The following is a 23,137-nucleotide window of genomic DNA, read 5'->3' as shown; positions in this document are numbered from 1 at the left end:
CGGTTGACCTTAATGTAAAGGGAATAAATGAGCACGATTAAATGGCTACCGTGTGATACAAACGAGAACTTTCGTCGTTCTCCCGCATAATTTAACAAGTCGCTTTCTTCGGCCGTGCCTAAAATTGGACAAAGGCTCGAACATTTTGTTCATATGGCTACTGAGTTTACGTCACTATATAAATACCTGTATTTTCCTATACACGAATATGGATACATACACACACATACATACACGTACACATACACATAATTGGTCGAGCTTTATCCGATATGATGTATTTCCGATGAGCATACGATCACTTTGTAATATAGTGTATATTTCTTGTAATCGGTTTAGGGCGGGTGCCCTATACTGTGATTAAAAAGTGTATTTCTGTGTATGTGATGACTTGTAACGGATTAAAACACTGATTTCGATCAGGACAAGAATGATTTCTACTTGTATCGCGTAACGAACGATTGTCAAAATAAAAACTATCATATACAGTCAACATTATCTGCTCTCATTAAACCTCGCTAACTAAACATTTCTTCAACTTCAATTAACACGTGTTCTTACAGAAACTGAAATTAATTCTGATAGTTTAAAATATTTAACATGTCAAAGTCTATATACTACCAACAACATAAGCACGGTGATTGATATGATATATTAATTTCTTACTTTTCGTTATTAAAGATTATTATTACCTTCAAAATTATATCCGTTCAATTCTTCATTTTTATGTAATTAAATATATTTTATCATATTCTTGGTATTTTACATATTATTTTTATATAATACATAGGGAACATCAAATTTGCATTTTCCTTATTTCATTGACATACGAATAACAGAAAGTTTAGATCCAATCCTCTTTCGCGTAGAGAGTGATAAATTTCCGTTTTTCTGTGAAACATTCGCCAAGTCCTTTCCGAATAATGGAGAATCGTGTAACTTTACGTCTTTGTTTTCTATCGACGAATCTGTAACTATATATATTTTTTTTCATACTTAAAATTTTTTATTAAATCGAAAAGTTCAGTCAAATTGGACAGGGGGGGTGGGTTCAAGCGTTTGTCCATTTGTTTAATGTTACTAGGTCAACCAGGTTGACTTGCTCTTACGTAAAAGCTTGCTTATGAATGATAAAATAATTTTTATATTTTCCAAGATTTCGATACGTAATACTTATATCTATATAATTTGTTTAAGTCTTATTTAATATACTTATATAGATAATCTCAATATATTATATTTTGTTTCCAATATACGTGTCATTTTTTTTCATTATTTCTCGCTACTTTTTCTTGCAATTTTTTTCAATTGTAAATTATTGATCGATTCAAAGCAACTTGATTGAGTACAAAAATATTATTGAATATCTGTTTTAATAGCTTTTTCTAAGTAAAATAAAAAATGAAATAGCGTTAAAATATACTTTAAATTAAATGAAAAATTATCTTGGTAGTAATCGATTATAACTTAAGTATTTATAATTAATTTGAGAAAAGGTATGTGATGTCAGACGTTATTCCTACGTAAAACGTATTCATGCCTAAAAATATATATTAATTAAAAACGCGCAAGGACTCATTCGTGAAAAATTGAAAAAAAAATATATATCAAGATCAATATTTATCGGCGTACCGTTTTTCCCAAATAAATCACCATCTCTTTTTTCAGGTATTTTCAATTCCGCAATGTTCGCATCCTCTTTAGAGACCGTGTCGCTATTTGCTCGAACTATCCCCACGGGCCCCTTTTCCATAGTTCCCTTAACCCTCGTAGGAGTTGCCGATGGGGTTTCGATACACCGGTTGCACCGCCACACGAATCTAGGGTCGTAAACGTCGACGTCGATGATCGGGGGTTGATGGCACAGGGGATGATAAGTCTCCTGACACTCCTGGCACTCCAACAAGATCAGAGGTCCCAGTTTCGCGCCGTTACAGATCTTTGATTTTATATACACCACAGATGTCACGATTCGTTTATACAAGTCAAATAGCGCGGCGACTCTCGACGGCAGTCACGCAATCGCATCAGTCTCGCGATTTCGCACACGCACAAAGCTACAGAAAAATTAAAATAAATCGACTGGATTTAATTGAGAGAAACCTTGCACACAATTCCATCGGCGGATCCTTCGTCGGGAATCGAGATCCTGGGAATGTCCTCCTCGTCCTTGCAGTCCTCGGACACTTTTATGTCAAATGTCCGATGATTCCCGATGTTCTCCCCCATGTTCTTTGCCTCGTTGGTTTCGAGAAGAGAAATGATCTCGAGATCATTGTCCCAGAATTCGCTTTTTTTCGCGCTTTGTCCTGTTTTCTGTCTCTTCGAGGTTTGTGTCAGAAGTACGGATTCGTCGACGTTTCGTAAAAATCTCTTCGGCATTCTAGCGGCCAAAGTTTTTTCGGGACCGTATTTCCTCTCGATGCAAGCGTCCAGCATCCGACGAAGCTTCTCCGCACTGTTTTGCTCGGTTGAGTGCAAAAGCGCTAATGCGTCGAAGAAATCCTCGTCGATGTCGGACGTGCTGTCGTACATTCTTCAAATCTACTTTGGATTTTGTTTATCAAAATATTAAATTATATAAAAGATTTTAAGTATTCAAATTCTCTCATAACGATATATTTGTAAATATTTTAGTAAACTTTTCACTAAATTAATAATCTTAAAGAAGGATTATTCTAAACGAAAAGAAAGTAATATTTTTAATTAATGCCATAATAATAGGTTAAAATATAGCTTGTGAAGGAGACAGGCATGCGGGCAGTTTTGAATTAAAGAAATAATAAATAAGAATGAATGGCGAATAAAGCACGTCCTTTCAAAAGTGACTCCGGCCAGAATCTTCGGTATATCTGGCCGGAGGATTAAAAAAAAAACCTAGGACGCATTTCGAATGTTTTGGATCTGACATTGTTTGCTCACGTACGACGTTCTCGACGAATTAAGGGCCGGTCATGCACCAAGGAGTTTAGCGGCAAGTGGTCCTGCGGACTGGTAACAATCCTGGGAATTGTACGGACAGGGACGTTCTACGGGATTTAGATATGCGAATAGTATCCCGGGACGGACGTTCGCCGTGAAATGTGCCGAAGGAAGGTGGCCGGCATTTATCGGGCTCGATCATCGACTCGCCGCTTGTATATCGACGGAATCGCATCGACGACGCACCATTGTTCTCGTGACTGTTTGCTAATAGAATCCAGTGCTTATGATCATCGTCTCCCCCGGGAGTCGGATACTGGACATTGAATATTCAACAAACGCATTTCGACATTACCGGGGGACAATCGCGACGTGAACGCGTGATGGACACACACACACACACACACACACACACGGTTCATTGCGATAACCCGGAGAAAATTTGAGCAACTATCGCGTTGTTCTCACATTACGGGATTTTCTCATAAGCTCGTGAACTGCCACGGTGCTTAGTTTCCGTATGTATATTTTAAAAGGAAAAGAAAAATATTTGAGCGAAATGTCGATAAAAAGTATATAAAGGAAACTTTCGTGTAGATCTTATTAAATTTATTACAAAATTAAATAAAATCTATACGAAAATAAAATATTGTTACGTTGTGATGTATATTTTATGTATTTTATTATGTTTTTTTTTATATTAATTGTTTATTATAGATAAATAAAATATTTTATTTGGTAATTAATCATTATAGCTATATACATATGTAAATAAAAGCTCTTTTAACTTATAATTAAATAATTTAAAGTAATATTTCTTTTATTATAAGGCTTATATTTTCCTAGCAATTATATTTGCAAATTTGTAAGATATAGACAGATCGCTTCTTTGATCTTGTATCAATGTAATGCGCTTTTTCAATCAGCATGACCTACAAGCGATTCTTCATGCGATGCTTTTTCGGGAAACAGTAATACGGGGAGGAAGGGGATGGGTGAGCGGAAAAGCATCCAATTATCATGCCCGATGCCGGGGCTTCTCACCCTGCACAAGCTCGGTACCAGAATCGACTGGAATCCGGCCGGGAAGCCGGGCCCGGTAGACGTCGAACGAGTGGGATTATTCCGCGTCCGGGTTCGGAGCCGGGGGCCGTGCGGGGGCGGGCCGAGGGAACAATGTCGGAAACGACGGGGACGGTATGCCGAGATATGCAGGATATCGCGCAGAACTGCGATCCTTCGAGGTCTGTGCGAGGAGAGCGAGAGAGCTATGAGGATACAGCAGTGGCGCAAGTATAGTGAGCTAGATATGTACGTCCCGCGGCGCCGGAAGAGAAGAGAGTGTGTGAGAGAGAGAGAGAGAGAGAGAGAGAGAGAGAGAGAGAGAGAGAGAGAGAGAGAGAGAAAGAGAGAATATGTCTCTAAGTGTATTACCACTCTGAGAGGAAAAGGAAGATAGAGAGAGAGAAAGGGACGGGCAGAGAGAGAGAGAAGAGAGAGAGAGAGAGAGAGAGAGAGAGAGAGAGAGAGAGAGAGAGAGAGAGAGAGAGAGAGAGAGAGACTCACGTACCGCCTAAATATGTAATAATATCTACGAGAGATACCGGCATTCTCCGACCTCGAGAAGAATTCGATCAAAATGTGTCGCGATACTCTCCCGGTATGCCAGGTGAAGTACGCGCGCTCACCTCCCTTCTCCTTTCGCCCTCTTCCCCTTCGGCAGCTTCCTGCCGCTTTTCGCCCGCTTCGACCCCTTTCACACTCGCCTTGCTCCGTCGCGTCTCTACCGCGTTTTCTTCCGTCGCCGCTTTGTCCTCGTTTGCACACGATCGAATACAATAAGACGCGGACACGATTCTTACGCGTCCGAGGACTGCGTTGTGACTATGTTCTACCCTCATGTGTGTAATTTCGATCGAAAGGAATGGGATAAAAAATTTCAATGATTTTACCGCGTTTCTTTGACGTACGAAATTTTTTTATCAAGACAGAGTCGATATATGTTATAAAACTTTTTTTTAATCATTTCTTCTCATAATTTTCAAATTTTTAATTTACAATTATCACATTGAAAAGGGACTGTCTCTTGCATTGTTAAAAAAAATTGTAAAATAAAAATTACGATGTTATATTGTAATTCTTATTCGTCTTTCATTTTATTTTTACTAAGTAGATTATATAATTTTGTGTTTACGTTTGCGCATAGCAATGGTAAATAAAGTCACAAGTTAAATTTATAAAGAAAAAGTAACGGGACAAGAGAATAAGAAGTGGTGCATGATAAAAGTTCGTGAATAAAGAAACGAATAATTTAGAGTCGCTTACCGCGAGGCGATTCCGTCTAAAGGAGAAAATCCTCATATTGCGCGAGCAGCGTCTTTGCTTTTAGGTGCAGCAGGAATTTCCGAATGCGCCATTCGCGTGATATTTTAATACTTTATACCTCACCGTCCTTGCGAGTAAATCTCTGCCATGATAAGACCCGTCAGGAATTTCACCCCCGCAGAACATCCGCCGTTTATAAGAAATGTTTTCGAAGTTTATGAGGGCGACGCAAAGTCCTGGTATGGGCGGACCTAAAGCCTTCATCCTCCCTCCCTTTTCCTCTTCTTTTTTTTTATTTTCCTTTTTAAATAAAAGCAACGCCGATAGAGGAAAAGCGTCGTGTCGCAAACCTGACAATAAAATCACGTCGTCTTTGGAATATCGTCGAAAAATGCGACGAGAATTTTTTCGTCAAAAATTTGCACTAATACAGAATGTCGTAATCTTGCCATTATATTCGCGCGTATTTAATTCTCTGGCTGAGTGACTCTAAATTAAAAATATTATAAGATACTAATTATAATATATTATAATAATTTATATCCAATTTATATCCAAGTTATATCCAATTTCATAAAATAGAATGTTGTGATAACTTCGTATGAATATATCGTTGCAATTTATATTTTGTTTTCTACGAGTTTTTTTTAAATTATAAATAATCTTATTCTTTTCTTGGTAACGACCGAAAATTTTTTTTAGAAAACAAATCTCAATCTTACTTTATAAGACTATAATGCGTGCAAAATGCGTAGTTTGTGAATATAATAGTTGCAACGTCAACGCTTTCCGTGACATTGCGAAACAAGAGCGTTGTGCACGCTTATGATCTTGACTGTAATTCTACGGTTACAATTCTGAGTTGCTCCGGCTAACGCGATGTCCAATCTGAGCATTGTGACGTCATGAATTTAGACGCGGGTTAGAATTAACTGTCTTCCGTATCAGATGTATCTCTGAACAATACACAATGAATATATCTCGCACGAGACGATACTACGTCGACAGTTGCTCCAAATTGCATTTTTGTTTAGTAAAAACACAAATGACTCCCTTCTAATTTACAAATCGTTCATTAATAAAGTAAATTTTACTCTTATCCAAAGATATTTCCTAAGAGAATAAAACTCGGCCTGAAATTCGGGCAAATTAATTTCAAGACAGTTTTAATTTTGGTGAATTTTTAGTGAGTTCAAAGCGGAAGGTTTATTTTAAAATTTCTGGATTTTCCTTCGGGAATTCCTTCCGGTCCCCGAACGAAATTACTTGGCGATGCGGCTACACGTGGAGTAGAAAGAGAAGGAGAGAGTTTATCTTCGTTTTATTTCGAATTAACCCCGCCGAAGGATTAAAATGGATAGGATAGAAATGAAATGGGACAGGAAGTCGACGGATGTAAAGCCAAGAAAAAATTACGAATTCATAACTTGGCGAAATGAATTTCCATCGATTCCTTTTTAATTCACTTTGCACACAGGCATACCTATATCTGGCTCAGCGCGGAACGGCGCTCGTGATGTCGACTCGACGACGCTGCAGATTTCTTGCAGGAGTCAGGTGCGGAGCGTCGACGCGACGTGGTGCGTGTCGATGAACCTACACCCATCCTCGAGGTAAAGTCAGCAGACGCGGCCGAATGCAAAGTGCATCGTTGCATAACGCGGAATCGCGCGTGTGCGATCATCCTTTTGCGACACGTGGAAAGGCAGAGAGATATAAAGAAAAAAACACAGATAAATATCTATATAAAATGTAATGAAAGCACAGATATCTCTCTTTTCTCTTTCTGGCTCTCTTTCGCTCTCTCGCGGTCAACAATTATTCGATGTTAACGACGAAAAGATTGCCGATCCTTTCGTCCACTGCCGCTCGGTATTGTTTCTACGCATTTCAATTAGTTATCTTTGGCGCCGTCGCTCGCAGAGCAGCGGCCCGCGGGGCAGTTTTATGACTTTACGGTTATCGACGGTTAAATAGAATTCGTGGCATACCGGCCGTGCCGTGTGTTATGCCCAGGTCGAAATAGCTCGAATAAGCGGTAGGGCATAAAGAGCGGGATAATTGTCAATTTCATTGCGAACGAGACTCCGCATGCCGCGCATTAAAATAAGATAACCTCTTTCCGCGCGCTTCATTCTCTCCCCCGACCGCTTTTCCTTTTTTCCAACCATTAAAAGCTCCCCTCTCCCCCTCCCCGCTCCCCGTCAGGAAACGCGTTGTCGGACGCGAGGCGGCATGGCGGCTTCGAGGATTATGCCTTTGGTGGAATTTCTATTATTGTCTCGTTGCCGTCGATGCGCGATCGAATTCGCGACAAGCGCATCGAGCGCGACGATACGCGACGGATATCAGGCAAAAATAGGCTTTCATCATCGAGCATAATGCGACTGCGATATACGGCTGTTTCCGATATCCATCCGTCTCGATTCGGATCGAGTCGACGTGGCTTTACGACGGGATAAATCGACATTCGGCAACTAACAGGAGTCTTATTTATATCGAAACAAATGACTTTTTGCATTATCGAATTGTGACATCAGAAGCGAGAAGATTTATACGAACGATTCACGTCTACGCGAATGATCGATTGGCTCTGTTATCAAGCACTTTAATCTCTTGTCGAACTGTGAACTTGAGGCTCGACGACGTGAGCTCGATACGTGAAGCTTCCTTTCGCATCGAACTTGGAAAATTCGATGTTTACTGCGAATTTTCGCAAATTTCTTCAAAATATAATAATGCGAATTAAAAAAAAAAAAAAAAGTAGGACGATTGCGAAGAGCCGGTGGTAGTAACGTCACGACCGCGCGAAGGCACGGCTAAAAAAAATAACGAGTGATACGTTTTCGTGGCGGGCCGCGGACCGGAAGTTCGCGCGCGGCAGAAATTGGGCGTTAATGCAATTAAGTGATTAAAGGGACGTGCGCGGACGAAATCGAGGCTCCGCCGTTTCCATTCAACGTGCGCGACACACGCGCAACGCGAATGAAAATCTCTCGTTTCAGCCTGACGGCGCGGCAGAATGTGTCGCATCGCGCGCTGCGTCGCGCTTTGCCACATCGCTCTGCTGGTCCGACCTGTTTGTAAACTTTTGTACAGCACAATGCATCCGACTGACAAAAGGAGCTCATTGCGCGGCAAACGTTTAAAGGCATTAATTACGGTCGGGCTTTGTGCCAGTCGCAAAAGTTAACAGCTCCGGGCATTATTTTCATACCCGCGCCGCGTTTCGGTTTGCGAGAGCGCACTGTTTGACGTCGTCGTTATTAATCTGCGGTGCGTTTTCCTTTTTGAGATACCGCGTTATTGTCGCGCAGCGCTTTTGCGAAATGGTCTCTGCGTTAGTTTTCTATTATAAATGAATATTGGCAAGGGTAATACATACAATCCAGAAGGCTTTTCAAGAATTAAAAATAGATTAATACATAAAAAAAAAAACGAATATGTATAAACGTAAAACGTACGTCGTAATCATGAAATAAAAACTGAATTATACAGTATAGTATGAAGTGACAGAATTGAATATATCTTTCTTTGAACGTTAAATGAATAAAACAAAGTATATATGAATTTTTATGAAATTTTAAATATATTATTAGTAATAAGATTAAAACAAAACTTATTATGTCGGAAAAAATAAGTGAGAGATTTTTAAATTATTATTCTCAAAAATAAATTTTAAAGTTAAGAAGTTTTCAACAAGTTCACTGTATTTTTAACGGTTTTACTCAAGATTTTAGAAAAAATATATACACTATTTCGGAAAAAATACACATTTCTATACACGCATTTCAGCTATATATATTTTACAAAGAAATTATTTCTTGAAAGTAGAATAAGTTAAATTAATGTTTTCTTGGAAAATAAAATATTTTTGTTTCATGAAATATTGTATATCTAAACAATTGAGATTATAAGTGGCGTATGAACAAAATTTTTAAGAAAATTTATAAATTCAATTTTTCCACATCTCAAAATATATACAATAAGTTACATATTTTATATATAAAGGATATATTATATGTTTTATATATTTTAAGAAGGTTTATATATTTTATTGTATATTTTTAATATTTTATGTTGTTATATTTTTGTATATTTATACTACTATATTCTACTTTATATATTTTAAGGATAAAGGATAAATATAAAATATATAAGGACACATTTCATCTTTTCTTTGTTTCCTAATATTAGTTTTCTTAAATGTACATTAGATAATTTTGCCGTTCTTTTTCCCCTTATAATTGCTACTCACATTAATGATTAAAAAATTTATACGTTGTACGAATTACAATCGAATTGTAGCGCTATTTCATCGGACAATTAGACACCATATAAAGTAAAGGAAAGCATGTTTGCGAAACACAAAAAAAAAAGATTCTTCGTTTCTTCAATTTACCCGAACAGTATAATCTACTCGATTACGTCTCTCGAGAGAATTAACGCAGGAAAGATGCGTTAATTGGCCAGTTACGGACTTCCTCTTCGAGTCGGGGGTGATACTACATTCTCATTTATTAACGCATTTATTTGCAAAGCCTAAAACGCGACCCCTGAAATTCAACAAGTGCCCCTCGAACCTGAAGCGAGAGAGCGAACGGACGTGCAAGCGCACCCAACCAACATCCAACCTCTATTACGTGCGTGACGCGACTGATCCATCAGGGAAGCGCGGGGTACGCGGGGATAAAGGACTCGTGGTGGGGGGAAGAAGGGAGAGGGGACTCGGGCAGGACGCTCCACGAGTGATGGGGATTGGAGCGAGCCGCGGCTTCGGCTCGCTCCGCGCGGCGTCGGCCACATTCGGGGGATTCTGGTTTCTCCCGCGGCCGCCTAAGCGGTGTCAGCGTGTGCGCAGACCGGCTGCGCAGCAGGCGTGTGCGTTGTCCAGATTCTTTGTGCCATTCCTGGCATACCAAAAACACGAGAGTGACCGTCCTCGTATTTACCCGTGGTGCAGTACCGCGCGCCGATATAACGCCGTACGAATTTCGTCCGCGGAAATAAGGGCCGCCCTCGCTCGTGCGCGTGCCGCCACGTCATACAGCTCAGCCAAGTGGTAAGTAACACGATACAAAATTATAGTGCCTGTGAGAAACGCCGTTCGCGAGCGAGCGCGTCCACGCCCGTGTGGACGTCCTGACGGTGGCGTCGTCTCGCAACGGGCCCGCGCAAGGAACGAGTCCGACTGCAGCGACGATGATGGCGATATTACCCACGGAGAGAGAGAGAGAGAGAGAGAGAAAGAGAGAGAGAAAGGTAGATATAGAGTCACACTGATGAACAGACAGACGGACGGACAGACGAAAGAGAGTGAGAGAGACGTCGTACGTGTATGTGAGAGGAAAGAGTGAGAGAAAGATGGAGAGACCAACGGTAGCGTGTATATTTTGCATGAGAGTGCTTCACCGAGCCAAGTGAACGAGGTGAATGCGTGACGTCCGTTATTATTCGCTCCCGCGACTGATACTTTCGCGTGATCCGACTGTCACACTTGTTCGGTACTTCCACCCGGCCGTGGCGAACGTCCGCTGCTCTGCGTTCTCGAAATCGTTTTCGACTAAGACAATAGGCACAGGTGCGTAGGTGAAGTGAGAAAGGGAGACACGCGCGAGAGAAAGACAAGAGGGAGGAAGAGAGAGAGAAAATGAAATAAAAACCATCTCGCCGGCACGTAATTAATTGAGAGAAAGAGAGAAGCTCCTTTAACCGGTATGTTTACCCGGTAGAGAGCTGTTTACATCGTGCATCCGGCTTTCGGCGCGTACTCCGAGTTGTACGGAGTCGTGTGTTTACAAGCGTGTACCGCTCGTGTCAGCTGTGAGCGTTGTACGAGTCGAATCGTAGCACGACGCGACGCGACGCGACGCGGCTCACCATCGAGGTTAGGGTAACTCGCCTCTCGCGGTCGTCGGTGGTGTGGGCTGCGTGCGCGATTCCTCGCTGCCGGCGCGCGCGAGCGGGGCGCCGTAACAGAAACGCGTGCTGCGCTCTCTCCACCTAGTCGCCTGTCTGCCAGCCCGCTCGTCCGCTCGCTCGTCCGCTCGTTCGCTCGCTCGCTCGCTCGTGTCGCCGTTCGCCCGCTTCTGGTGAATTCGTATGGTGAATTATTGATCCACAGCGACGTGTGCGTGCGGAAAAACCGCCGTTGGCTGGAAGAGAGGAGGTAGAGGGGCACAGAGGCGAGAGAGAGATAGAGAAAGAGAGAGAGAGAGAGAAAGACAGACGTACAGATAGGGCGATAGAGGGGGAGAGGAGGGGAGACGGAGACGGAGCCGCACGGAGTGGCGCACGGCGGTGGCGCGAGAAAGCGCTTAAAGCGAGCACACGTACGGGGTGAGACGTGCGCTGGTTGGTGTGTTGATTGTATATTGTTTTGAAAAGTGTCGCAGGACGCGCGCGAACGCACGCGACGTATCGCATCATATCGCATCGCGTCGCATCGTATCGCATCGCATCACACCGCATCGCTTCGTGTCGCGTCGCGTCGCGTCGCATCGTCGTGCCTCGATCGCGAGGCGCGAAGCTGAATCAGGATACATCGTCGAGATCGCCTCTTAGACGAAATCGAAACGAGCGAAGTGTATGTCCTTGTGTGCCGGTCCTCCGCATGACATCCGTGCGTACGACGTTTCTATTTCTTTGCTCTATTCCGTGCGTGCGTCTACTTGACTGAGTGACGGACTGACTGACTGACTGACTGACTGACTGACTGACTGACTGACTGACTGATTGACTGACTGACTGACTGACTGACTGACTGACTGACTGACTGACTGACTGACTGATTGACTGATTGACTGACTGACTGACTGACTGACTGACTGACTGACTGACTGACTGACTGACTCACTGACTGACTCACTGACTGACTGACTGATTGACTGACTGACTGACTGACTGACTGACTGACTGACTGACTGACTGGCTGGCTGGCTGGCTGGCTGGCTGGCTGGCTGGTTGATTTACTGATTGATTGATTGACTGACTGTCCGACCGCGCGAAAGCGTGCGTGAACGCGACGGAGACGAACGCGGGAAAAGCGTGCGCGGGGTAATGCACGCGACGGGCGTCGCGGTGCGACGCGCGACGAGGAAGCTGTCGTCGGGAGGCCGGTGAGTGTCTCGGAGTGACAAGAAAACCGGAAGGAGATAATCCCCGGTGCTGATCTCAATCCGTGATCTCTTCCGTCGCGACGTGAAATCGCGAGGACGCGCGTAGAACGGCCGCGTGTAATCGCCGACCGGAGGCAGTGTTGGTAGTGCATTGTCGTCGTCGGACTGCGCCGACGACGGCGACGGCGACGACGACGAAGAAGAGGAGAAGGAGGAGGAAGGAGATCAGTGTCGTCGCGCGGAGGAAACTTAGGGAGAAACCCGACGTTTTGTGTCGTTTTGTCATACAGTCCCTGCTGAGTGCGCTCCGATAATCCCGGAGGAAGGCAACATTCTATCTTCGCCACCGCGGCTTGGATGGATACTGTGCATTATTTCTGGAGTGAGTTTCTCTTTTTATTCTCCGTGTATGCGTGCGTGCGTGCGTGCGTGCGTGCGAGTGAAATGCGAATCTCCGGCCTTCCGTTTCCTCCCGTACGAACGCGTACAAACGGAGAATGTTCTGTGTAAAAACCGCGCGCTCTGCGTACGCAGCAGCCCGCGGTTTTTCCGGCCTTCTCTCCCCTCCCCCTCTCCCCTCTCCCCTCTCTCTTTCTCTCTCTCGACGCGACTGAGACTCCTCTTCGAGTCCTGTTACTCGCCGCGGTTGGACTCGGGGCCTCGTGAACAGCTGCGCGCGATTGTCGCATCCATTGTTTACATGTCTTTATTATGCGACAGGCGCGCACCTGACCGAACGGCTGAAATGTCAGCACGACGGACTCCGTCATCTTAAGCCTGCCGATGTGTTTTGACAGGCGGTTTGCGTGATCTTTAAATCGTTTAGCGAAAACAGGGCGATCAAAAGTACATCACTGAAAGAAGATAGAATTCACTCTAATCAAGCGGTTTATTTGTATTCTCAAAACGTTGATTATATGGTGACAATAACTGTTATGATTATAATATTAAGTATTATATGTGACAAGTTGTTGTGCAAATTGTTAAAATATTATTCGCACAGTCTTTAAGATAACAGATAATAGACGCGTGTAACGTGTGACACGAGTTTACGTGTCGATCGTAAAACAAAACGCGACAAACATGTTGGAAAAAAGCGAAAGACGCATTACATCCTGAAAGACCTTGTCGTGTTTAAGACTAAGATCATTCGCAAATAAATTCACGAGAAGTCATGTTCTCTCGCCGATCGTTGGATCTTGTCGAGCTGAGAAGGATCATTTCTCGAGAGATCGATCACCAATCTGTTCTTACTGTCCGTTTAATACTGTCGCGAACGACGGCGGCGGCGATTAATTCGCGAAGTTATCGCGTCGTGTCGAACTCGTCGGGTCGTTTTCTTGAGACTTTCGCGAGACCCGCTAGGTGAGGAAGAGGCACGTTAATCGCACGTTAATCTGAATCGCGACGCGCTAATTGCGAGCGCGGGCGAGCGATGAGCGTTCTGAAGCGCAATCTCCTTCGCCGAAGCGTGACCGGCCGCTAACGAACGTGAAAGGAAAAACAGTCGGGGACGACAGTCCGGTACGCGAACGTTGACGACGTTATCGTACTGGGTTATCGAAAATAATTCCGCGCGAACGCACGCGACAGTGCATCGTTACGTAAATTTTAATCCGATAACTCGTCCCGCGTTATCGCGACCGCGGCGGGAAAATCGGGCGCGGGTACACGTAGGGACGGCACCAATTTAACGAGCTGCTGAATACTTACTTATTCAGTACCGCGTGCATATAAATACCACTTGTTATTACCTTAGAGATATCGATACGCCGCCTCGGTATCGCTATAGCGATAATCCGGAAATTTACCACGTGGCAATTAATTACAGAAGGTGTATCAGTAGTCGATAAGTAATTGTGTCGTATTATAGTTGACATTTCAGAATTATCTTCGCGGAATATCTTAACATGTTTATTCTTTGTACTTTCTATTCGATGATCGACATTTTTCCCGCATCGAATATACGAATGCCGATTGCGAAGGGAAAATATATGAATGCCGGAGCTGTTTAATAATGAGAGCGAAATATCTGTGCCATAGAAGATATTACGTGCATGTTAAATGTATGCTGTAAAAAAATGGCACTCTTACTGGCATCGGATTTGTGTCGAGTGTAGAACGCGTTGAACGCTTTCTGATTAAAGCACCAAACTCGAGTTTTTTCTTCGAACGCTAATGAAATTTTCCGCTCGGTTCCGTTTTCAAGTCGTTTGCGTCAATCTTACTTTCACACGCTGCCAAAGTTTGATTGCGAACTCGCAATCAAGAGAATTTCCCTTTGACTCTTTACGAGTCGGTTACAAGTTACGGTCTTATATTTTTATTTCGGTAAAAGTTACAATTCGTACGTCACATTTAATTTCGCCCCGTCCGGCGCGAGCCAACGGCGATGAATAATGAAACTTAAGATTATTGATACCTGTCTTCGATACGGTATTATCCGCACGATCTATAAATATTGCGTGTCCTTTGTTTACTGTTTCGAAGATAAGCGCGACTTGGTAATTGTGCGGAACACATTCGTGCGCCCTCGTCGAACGGCCGATATCTGCGCGCGGTTGATAATTGCAGCCGCGATAAGAATCCGTGTTTCGCCAATAACTAAGCAATTTCCTTTTTTTCGATAGAAGTGGTTTGATCACGAAACGATGCGCCTGTTGTCGCGAGTCGATGACGCAATCGCACGAAGATATAATAATGTAATGTAACGCGAGAGAAACTTTCGCGTGTTGTGTGATAACTTTTCGCGTTTAAAAATTTACGAAAATTATGTGCTTCCCCTCGATTACCGCCCGATCAGATGTATAAGGAAGACCAATTGTGTAATTTGAATTGAATGCCGAAGCTTAAATAAACTGTGTGGTACATCGCCTTGTCTGAAAAGCGTCGATCGCGCATCGGAATGCATAATATTTATTAATGCTTATTATCTCTAATATTTTTCACATATTGCGCTTCCGTTTTATATCTCAACTTTAGTATCTCTCAAAAATTTAATGAAAATTGCCGTGTCGAGAATCACATCGAGATATACGATATTTCAATATCCACCTCACCGCGTCTGTCTCACGCGTTTCTCTATTTTCCGCGAATATCGTCGTCGCAGCCAATTGTGCTAACATTTACAATTCGTTTCCACTTTCTACAAACAGCGTCTCGAGTACGTCCGTCGCAGTCTCGATCGCGGTTTGTTTCACCTCGAGCGGCAAAATTACAAATTTCCATTACGATATGAACAGAAATACTAACTTCCTTCCTTTTGGCGGAATGAAATTTCTGCAAGCCACTCGTATTCGTACAATTTGTTTTCTTCTTAAGACCCACTCCGGAAATTACGATTCCGGAAACGGTCAAAGGAAACGTAAAAATTTCCTGGTTTGTATGTACTCAAATAACTTTTTATTGATGAAATCTCTATACCGCGGAGATTTGTGTAACAGCTGTTAAAATCAAAATTTTTATTTGAAGAAACTCGAATGTGAATATATATCACTCTTGAAAAATCTCTTATATCGCGAGACACGCGAGGTTTATTAGACTATCTATTTGATTCCGTGTTTATTTTTTTTAAACTCGGTTCTATTCGAACATCAGCCATCAGAACAGTATCTTCATTTAGCCTCTCGCTCGCTGCGTCATGACTCAAGATGGCTGAGACGCGAGTATCGCCGATCTTTAATCGGTGGGGTCGATTCCGAGGTGACGTACAGTTTAGTGGAAAGCCGCTTCTGTAACCAACCGACAGGTGCAAGGTGTATTTCTCTTCGTTCCGCTCCTCTCGCTCCGGCCGGAACCGGTCGGGACTCGTTTCTCTTTCTCGGGCGTTGCACGCACGAGAGTAGGCAGGCTAGCCCGAAGAAACCGGTAGTCGCCGGTGTATCGGTGTATTTCGATAAAGTTGATATTCAAATTTTTCGAACGAAGAACCGAACGCCGCCTCCTTCCACGAACGATCGCATCGTTGTTTCTTCTTTTCGGTGATTCTATCTTATCGCGCCCGAAGTTCGTCGACAAAGTTGACAACGTCGGAAAATAAGATGACTCCGGAAATGCGTATTTCTTACCGCGCCCGAGGAAACTTTCCTTTCGAAAGTATCGATGATAGCATTTTTTTTATCGCGCCGCGTAACGAAATTTTCTCGGGATTTCAATTATTATTAGAAACGTTTGGTTCGCGCAACCGAGGAGAGAGATGTGATCTTTTGCACGTATCTTCCGATTACGATGCGGAACATTTTTATCGTAATTAACTTCGTTCGTTATCATCGATGATAAATTTATTGGTAATTGAACTTTGACAAATGAGTGTAGAGTAATGCGACTGCTGCAAAAATAATATCTGCATTTTGACGGACGTTTACGGGCGTGTCAGGTTGCGAGAGGAGGATGTGCAATACGGATTATTTTGAATTGCTACCCTTTGGCGAGATGATCAACTCTCTTGCCGCGAGAACTCTCTGATCCGCGATATAACGGCCTTGAACGCAACTCGAGCCGCGCATTGTTAAATGAATGAATTGTTTGTACGCCCGGGCGATTTTTTGCTCGGGGCTACTCGCCTTTACTCGCTTCTTCGGTCTCTCGTTGCAATGTACAGGGTGTTCCGTTATTATCGGAAAAATTAAAAAAATAAAAGATAGAATTTTATTATTATTGAATCCAATCTTTTGAAAACTCGGAGCCATTCTTTTCCTTAACGCCTAAACTTGAAACTTTGGATGAAACTTTCAGATATTTTAATATCTAAATACACTGAAGTTATTCTCTCTTAAGGACGGAGAAACTGCAAAGTTTTATATATCACAATTGTCCGGCAAGGATCGAGCTTTAGCAGCCGTTTATTCTGGTTCGTTCCCTTTATTCTCTCACACGATCTTTGTTTTTAAATGTTAGCTTCATTAATAAAATGTTATTGTGATGATCGCGATTTCTCTTCTCTCCATAATTTAGCTACAATGGAACATCTTATGCAAGTTGCACAATACTGGTCTACATATTAGGCGCGAGTTTCTCGCGGATATAAATAGGACACCTTGTCCCGTTGGTCTACGAAAGGAGCAAATGGATTATCGCGCGCACACCGACCCTCTGCAACTTCTCTCCTCGCTCTCTTCTTTCTCCTTTTCCGCTTCCTCGTTTCGCCTCTCGTCCTCTTCTACTCCGTCGTTTTACGCCTTCTTTTACTCGCGCGCGACTCCCCCGTGGCTTTCTATTTGGCGTAGACGGTGCCAAATCCTCGAGTAACTAAAATTATCGCCAAAGGTGTATACGTACGACTTGTTCTCGCAGGGTTGAACCGTGACTAAATTATGTACTTCCTACATACGATCATCTGTGATAATGAATCTGTAAACCTTCCACAGTGCAGAGTTTTCAACAAAGTTATCTGTTTCCTTTTAAAAGAACTATTCTCCGAATTTGTATGTATTTATGTGTCGGCAGTTTTTACAAAACACGCGTCAGATTAGAATTAATCGAAAAGATTCTGAAAGATAATCTACGATAAACTTGCAATGTTTATTATTATTCGCGCCACGTTGTTTACACGCCCGATAGCGACTTCCCCTTTCTTCCCCCGTTTCTCATTTCTCGTTCCGCGTCGACGAACTCCGGGGCCGTTTATGTAAAATGTACAGAATAATACGCGTAATTAATTTAGTTCGCCCAGAATTTTGGTACGTTCCCCGACGCGTGTGCCGACGCTCATGTTTTTTTAATTGCGTTGCGGGGAATTAAAATGCCCCGCGTCGTGTTTGGTTAACGACACTTTCGCCGGTCGGCGAAACGAGCTCGTTTGTCCGGCGCTTTCTCGATGAGATTAAAACAGTCCCGCGATATTAGTACTTTTCATTTGCGGTTCGTACAATTGGAGCATTATGCGCGACGCGATATGCACCGCGGTCTCTGCAATTCCGCGAAGTGTTTCCACTTCATGGATAAATCACACGTTGCATTTACGACGACTGTACGCGTTTGACCGACCGCGTTTATATAGAACTAAGCTTGAGAAGTATGCATATAAAATTTTTATCAAGTTTAGTAGATCGCTGTTAATGTTTCTACAAGAAAATAATCATTGAACTGTGTCATGTACGATTCTCGATATATATATATATATATATATATATATTATCATAGAAGCCATGCCAATTTTCATAATTTATTTACGACAAGATAATGAACGCGAGATGTACCTTTTTTATACTTATAACATTGAGATAAACTGAAGATTACCGAGATTACGAAATTATAGCTATTGTGTGATTTCTTAACTTTAATTTTACATTTTATTGTACTATTTCATGATTATGCGGTAGACGCTAAGCGTCGCGGTTATATTACGACCCTATTTCCCATTCAAACGTTTTCTCCACTTAATGACGTTATATTTCATATTTTTATGATATTTTTACAATGCCTATATAAACATCAGTTTCAACAACAATAGCAGTGAGTTGCGTTAATTTATATTTAGAAACGTCGCATCGAGATTTTACATCACGATGTCTCTGTAAAGAATACGATATAATGATAATGTAGAATAACATTATGACATCGTCTGCATCAAAAGAAAAAAAAAAAAAAAAAAATTGTTGCGCTCACCGAGTCTTCCTGAGCCGGCAGGTTTTAGCGCGAAAGGTCGCTATTCGTAGACCGATTCGCGAAAGGTCGCGTTGTATCTGCATATACTTTATGTATCTAAACCGGTGGAACCGGACAACCGGATTTAAAAGCGATTTAAAGTCCTGCTCGTAACTTTCGAACTGACTGCTACTCGCGTCACTTTTCAACTTTTTCCGTGGGCGCACGTGAACATAGAAATGAATATGCGCGCACACGCGGCACTCATACGCGCGCGCTATAGATATCGCATTATAGATATCGAACGATTAACGTCGTTTATCAGTATCATCGATTAGACGTAATCGATATATGTTACACGGCTGACGGGTTTCGGCGATGCGTGAGTCACGCGTCGTCCTTCGTTCGTTTTTGCTAGTCGCTGTGAATAATGATCATCCTTTGTACCAACGTGTACTCGTGGTATAACAATAACTCGTGTGCGTAGTTGTAAAATATATGTCCTCTCTTATCTCCCGCTTCGCGGATTGATTAGGAAGAACACACACGTGAACCCGGGGAAATTTATAACACCACAAAGTTGCGAAAAATATCAAAGATAATAACACATCCGAATAACAATAACGCCGCGTGCAAGAAATTTCGCTCCAGAAATCTGATGGCATTGACGGCGCGGGAGAGGCGACAATCCCGTGTAAGTAACAAAATGGTGGAATCGATAATCGCCATCGATACCGAGCGTGCTGATGCATATCGCGGGAAGAGGGGGGGAGGGGATTGCAGTCGACGACGCGTGCGTTTATCTGGCAGTTTAATGCTAACAAACGCGCGCGTTTCGATCGCGTGTTGAGTACGAATGCGAGTACATACGTGAGACTCGCCCCCCCCCCCCTCTCCCCTTTCTCCGCTCCCCAGGGAGAGTCGTGCGGGCCAGAAAATCATGGGGTGGCTTTACCACCTGGTCGAGACCGAGGTGGCCCCCTCTCACCCCTCCCCCCGCAAAATATCGTGTGCACAGGCGGCACACACGTTGTACACACAGTCAGGATTCCCCTCGCGATTGTCTGCGCCCTGCACGTCGCGTTCTTTCCCTTTCTCTCTCTCTCTCCCCCCCCTCTCCCCCTTCTCCCCTGTAAAATAATGCAACACGCCACACGCGGTCCGTCTGCATACCAGCCGAAGTACGATCACGCGATTTGCTCGTACGTATCGGTCACCCGGTATGGACTTGCGCGGCCCTTCGTAACTACCTGTCCTCGGTCTCGTTTGGATTCGAGCGCGTCGCGTTCGATTTCTTCTTTAGTAGTAGCATGCCCTTCGCCAATATCGCAGATACGCAAGGTACGCAACATCGACGTGCGACGACGATAGAATAAACGCCTCTTCAACTTGTGTCTAGCACACTTGTGTGTACATACCATATATGCGGTAGAGATTATGGATTTTATAGCACGATATACTGCAATCTTGATGTTTCACAAAGCAGAGGCGAAAGTCTTGCTTTTTAGCCATTTCGCGTTCTACCGAACACTCTGTATTATTTATAGGACATTTATTGTCACCTTAAATATAAATATTGGAAAATTTTTTTTCCGCTATTTAATTTATTATTTGGATACTTATTTTTTATTTTCCAAAAACATTACATATGTGTCTTATCGTTAATTAATTTCAATTTGAATTTCAAGAATAAAGTCGAATAAATTTATGTTGCGATATAAAGATCTCTTTTTCGTAGACATAATTATTTTATAATATACAAAAGTGTGGAATCTATAAGCAGAGTGGAAGTTTCTTAGTGTGGGGACTATTTGGCTTCTTTGTAAAACTGGGACTATTTCGAAAGATTAAGTGCACAATCGAGAAAGGAAAATATGCGTGCGTGCATCGAGATTTATTGTCGTTCGGCGACGATAGAGGCGATTACGTTACGATAATTGTTTTCGATACGATAGGCGTGTCGCTGGTAGGTTGGCACCTCTTGTCTCGATCCGTCGGGAATATTTTTTACGGCTTCGCGAGAGTAACAAGCGACTGGATCGACAAGCGCTCCGGTCCAGATCGAAGTTCCGATAACAAAGATGCTTGATCTCTCTCACCGGTCGAATAACTGGCAGGGATTACTTCTGCAGAAACGAACGAACGAAGAAGAAAAGAAAGAGACTGTTACTTCGCTCTTACTTTTGCTGGGGACCAAAGTCCGAAAAATATTTTGTTTGCCTAGTTTGAAAAAGGATTAATATCTCGAAACGGTTCTATGCGGAAGAGTGAGTTGTTGCTCGAAAAAGATCGAACTGTTGATAATATTGCACGACGAATGTAGTTAATATATAAATAACAGCCGATAATCAATATTAATTTAAATGCCCTTTTTAAGAATTATCATTGCAAATTTTTATTAAACACATGGTATTCTGTATGCTTTATTGTGCTTGTAATGATTATCCAATAATTGTAATATTAAATCCATTTAAATTGATTCAGCCTTTTTTATGCAGACTTATATCAAATATCACACTTAAACATATAGACTATAATTTCTTTTTGACTGGTTGCTTTCGCACTTGCGAACGGAAATTATGATGAAAATAATTTTAAACAGCGCAGTAAATGCTCTTAACGCGTATAGAAGAATAATCGCCACGGATCAATCGACTAGAAAGTCTTGGAAGCGTGAAAAAAATCTCGCTCGATAGCGGATTTCTCGCCGCGACGACCTCGGAGCGATATCCCGCTGTTATATCTTCCTGCGGCTAATTATCGCTTGATATTTTCTAGAAAGCCTAAGAGGATCGAGAGGCATGCCGTCGTGGTACGAGGGCAGGGTCGCGAGGGTATAAACAACGACTCTTACCTGCGCGCGTACAATGGCCACCTCTTATCGGCTCGTTTAGGAAGACGTGATTTAACGTGCCGCAAACCGCGCCGGGTATCGGCAGGTCGACCGGTTAACTAGAAAGTTGAAATATCTGCAGGAAGTCGTGCCGATGGATTTCTCGTATGAGTTGATCTAAGAGCGATCTCGATCGGCGCGAGGTCAGCGCGCGAGCGATTTGCCAAGGCGATCGAGAAGTTTCCTTATTGTAGGAGCCTTGCGGATTACGTGTATGCGTGTGAGACCCGAGAACATTTAGACCGATAAGAATAATTATAATAAGAATATTTTTTATTATGCGTCGCAATCTTCCTTTTTTAATTGATTTTTAATTTACCTTGTCTCCTGGATAATTTCTCTCAGGTGTCTTATGTATGTACAGTTAGGTCGTGAGAAGTTGAAAGTTGGCGTTTTTTTAAATAATCTTTATATAAGAATCTATAAATCTATGAAACTGTCAGACTTAAAATTTTTTTATTATTTCTTCGCAGAATTATCCTTTTGTTTTTATATTACGGTTAGTGCGTTGTTAATTGCAAAGTTACATTGCTTGGACGTTACTGAGAGTGTTGTCTATTGAAAGAAAAACGAGAAATTATTGCTAAAAAGAATTTAAACGGTTAACACGTAGTTAATTTTTAACATTCATAATATGATAGGTACGAACATATTTTCAGCGCTTGCCTTTCTTTTTTCTTTTCTTTTCTTTTTTTTTTTAATTTCTAAATTTGCTCGAAATGAAAAACGTGAAGAATGTAACTGAGATTATTTCTCTAGAAATTAGTTAGAAAATTTTTGGCATAAAATATTTTACAACGCGCGAAAACGTAATAGGTCGTTATGCCGCGCTATGCCTCACGTTGCGCTGCATTTCATTCGGGTTTATCAAAGGGAAACCCAAGAGTCGAAGTGAGATGACACAGCCGGCGAGATGGTGCTGATTTTATTTCAAGGATGAATAGGAGCTTATAGCCTCGGCACTATTTCCAGCGGTCCATTAGTTCGTTGAGTAGGAGAGGAAAAATGTAATAAACCGCGACACGTCGCGTCTTCCTCCAGGGCGATATAGAACCTTCCGCGCGCGGGAGAAAAATTAAATTGCTTCGCCTTCTTTTTCCGCCCCTCCCGTCCTCCCTCTCGTCGTCTTCCTCGTGAGTAACGTAGATTCACGATTCGCTATTCAACCTGACAGGGCTTCTGCGCGAAAAATTCTTGCCTCCACATCCCTCCGCGCGAAGCCTTTATTTACGAATGATGATAAATTTTTTTTTCTCCGTAAAAATCAATTGCGTCTTTTGTCGAATCTATTTTA

The 23,137-nt window shown here is 42.5% G+C and overlaps 2 protein-coding genes across 7 annotated transcripts in view; one reads left to right on the top strand and one right to left on the bottom strand.

Annotated features, from left to right (window-relative positions):
• Nucleotides 1-721: 721 nt before the first annotated feature.
• On the bottom strand, nt 722-3,542 carry LOC105424654 (uncharacterized). Of its 2 annotated transcripts, none has more exons than XM_089083748.1 (2): nt 1,633-3,542; nt 722-974 (listed from the first exon to the last, which is right to left on the bottom strand). In XM_089083748.1, the coding sequence occupies exon 1, from the start codon at nt 2,533-2,535 to the stop codon at nt 2,089-2,091; it is 447 nt and encodes a 148-aa protein (XP_088939874.1). In that variant the 5' UTR covers nt 2,536-3,542; the 3' UTR covers nt 722-974; nt 1,633-2,088. The 2 variants fall into 2 exon arrangements, with proteins under 2 accessions (XP_088939874.1, XP_088939875.1); XM_089083749.1 differs by having other exon boundaries at nt 722-968.
• A 6,569-nt stretch (nt 3,543-10,111) lies between these two features.
• Nucleotides 10,112-23,137, top strand: part of scalloped (TEA domain transcription factor 1 homolog scalloped) — a 147,832-nt gene continuing 134,806 nt past the window's right edge. The window contains exons 1-2 of one of the 5 annotated variants that reach the window (XM_089084238.1): nt 10,112-10,309; nt 12,656-12,747. In XM_089084238.1, coding sequence (XP_088940364.1) covers nt 12,723-12,747 — 25 coding nt within the window. In that variant the 5' untranslated portion in view covers nt 10,112-10,309; nt 12,656-12,722. Of the gene's footprint in view, nt 10,310-10,343; nt 12,748-23,137 lie in introns of those variants that run through there. The other 4 variants (XM_089084235.1, XM_089084239.1, XM_089084236.1 and 1 more) reach the window with 4 other exon arrangements.

The sequence above is a fragment of the Pogonomyrmex barbatus genome, unplaced genomic scaffold (assembly GCF_055798465.1).
Source record: "Pogonomyrmex barbatus isolate J1 unplaced genomic scaffold, ASM5579846v1 scaffold8, whole genome shotgun sequence".
Taxonomy (NCBI): domain Eukaryota; kingdom Metazoa; phylum Arthropoda; class Insecta; order Hymenoptera; family Formicidae; genus Pogonomyrmex; species Pogonomyrmex barbatus.
Note: the sequence above shows the minus strand (reverse complement) of the source record. Positions and strands in the feature narration are given on the sequence as shown.

Excerpts from the sequence above, each read along its gene's own strand:
- LOC105424654 (XM_089083748.1), bottom strand. The coding sequence starts at position 2,535 with ATGTACGACAGCACGTCCGACATCGACGAGGATTTCTTCGACGCATTA.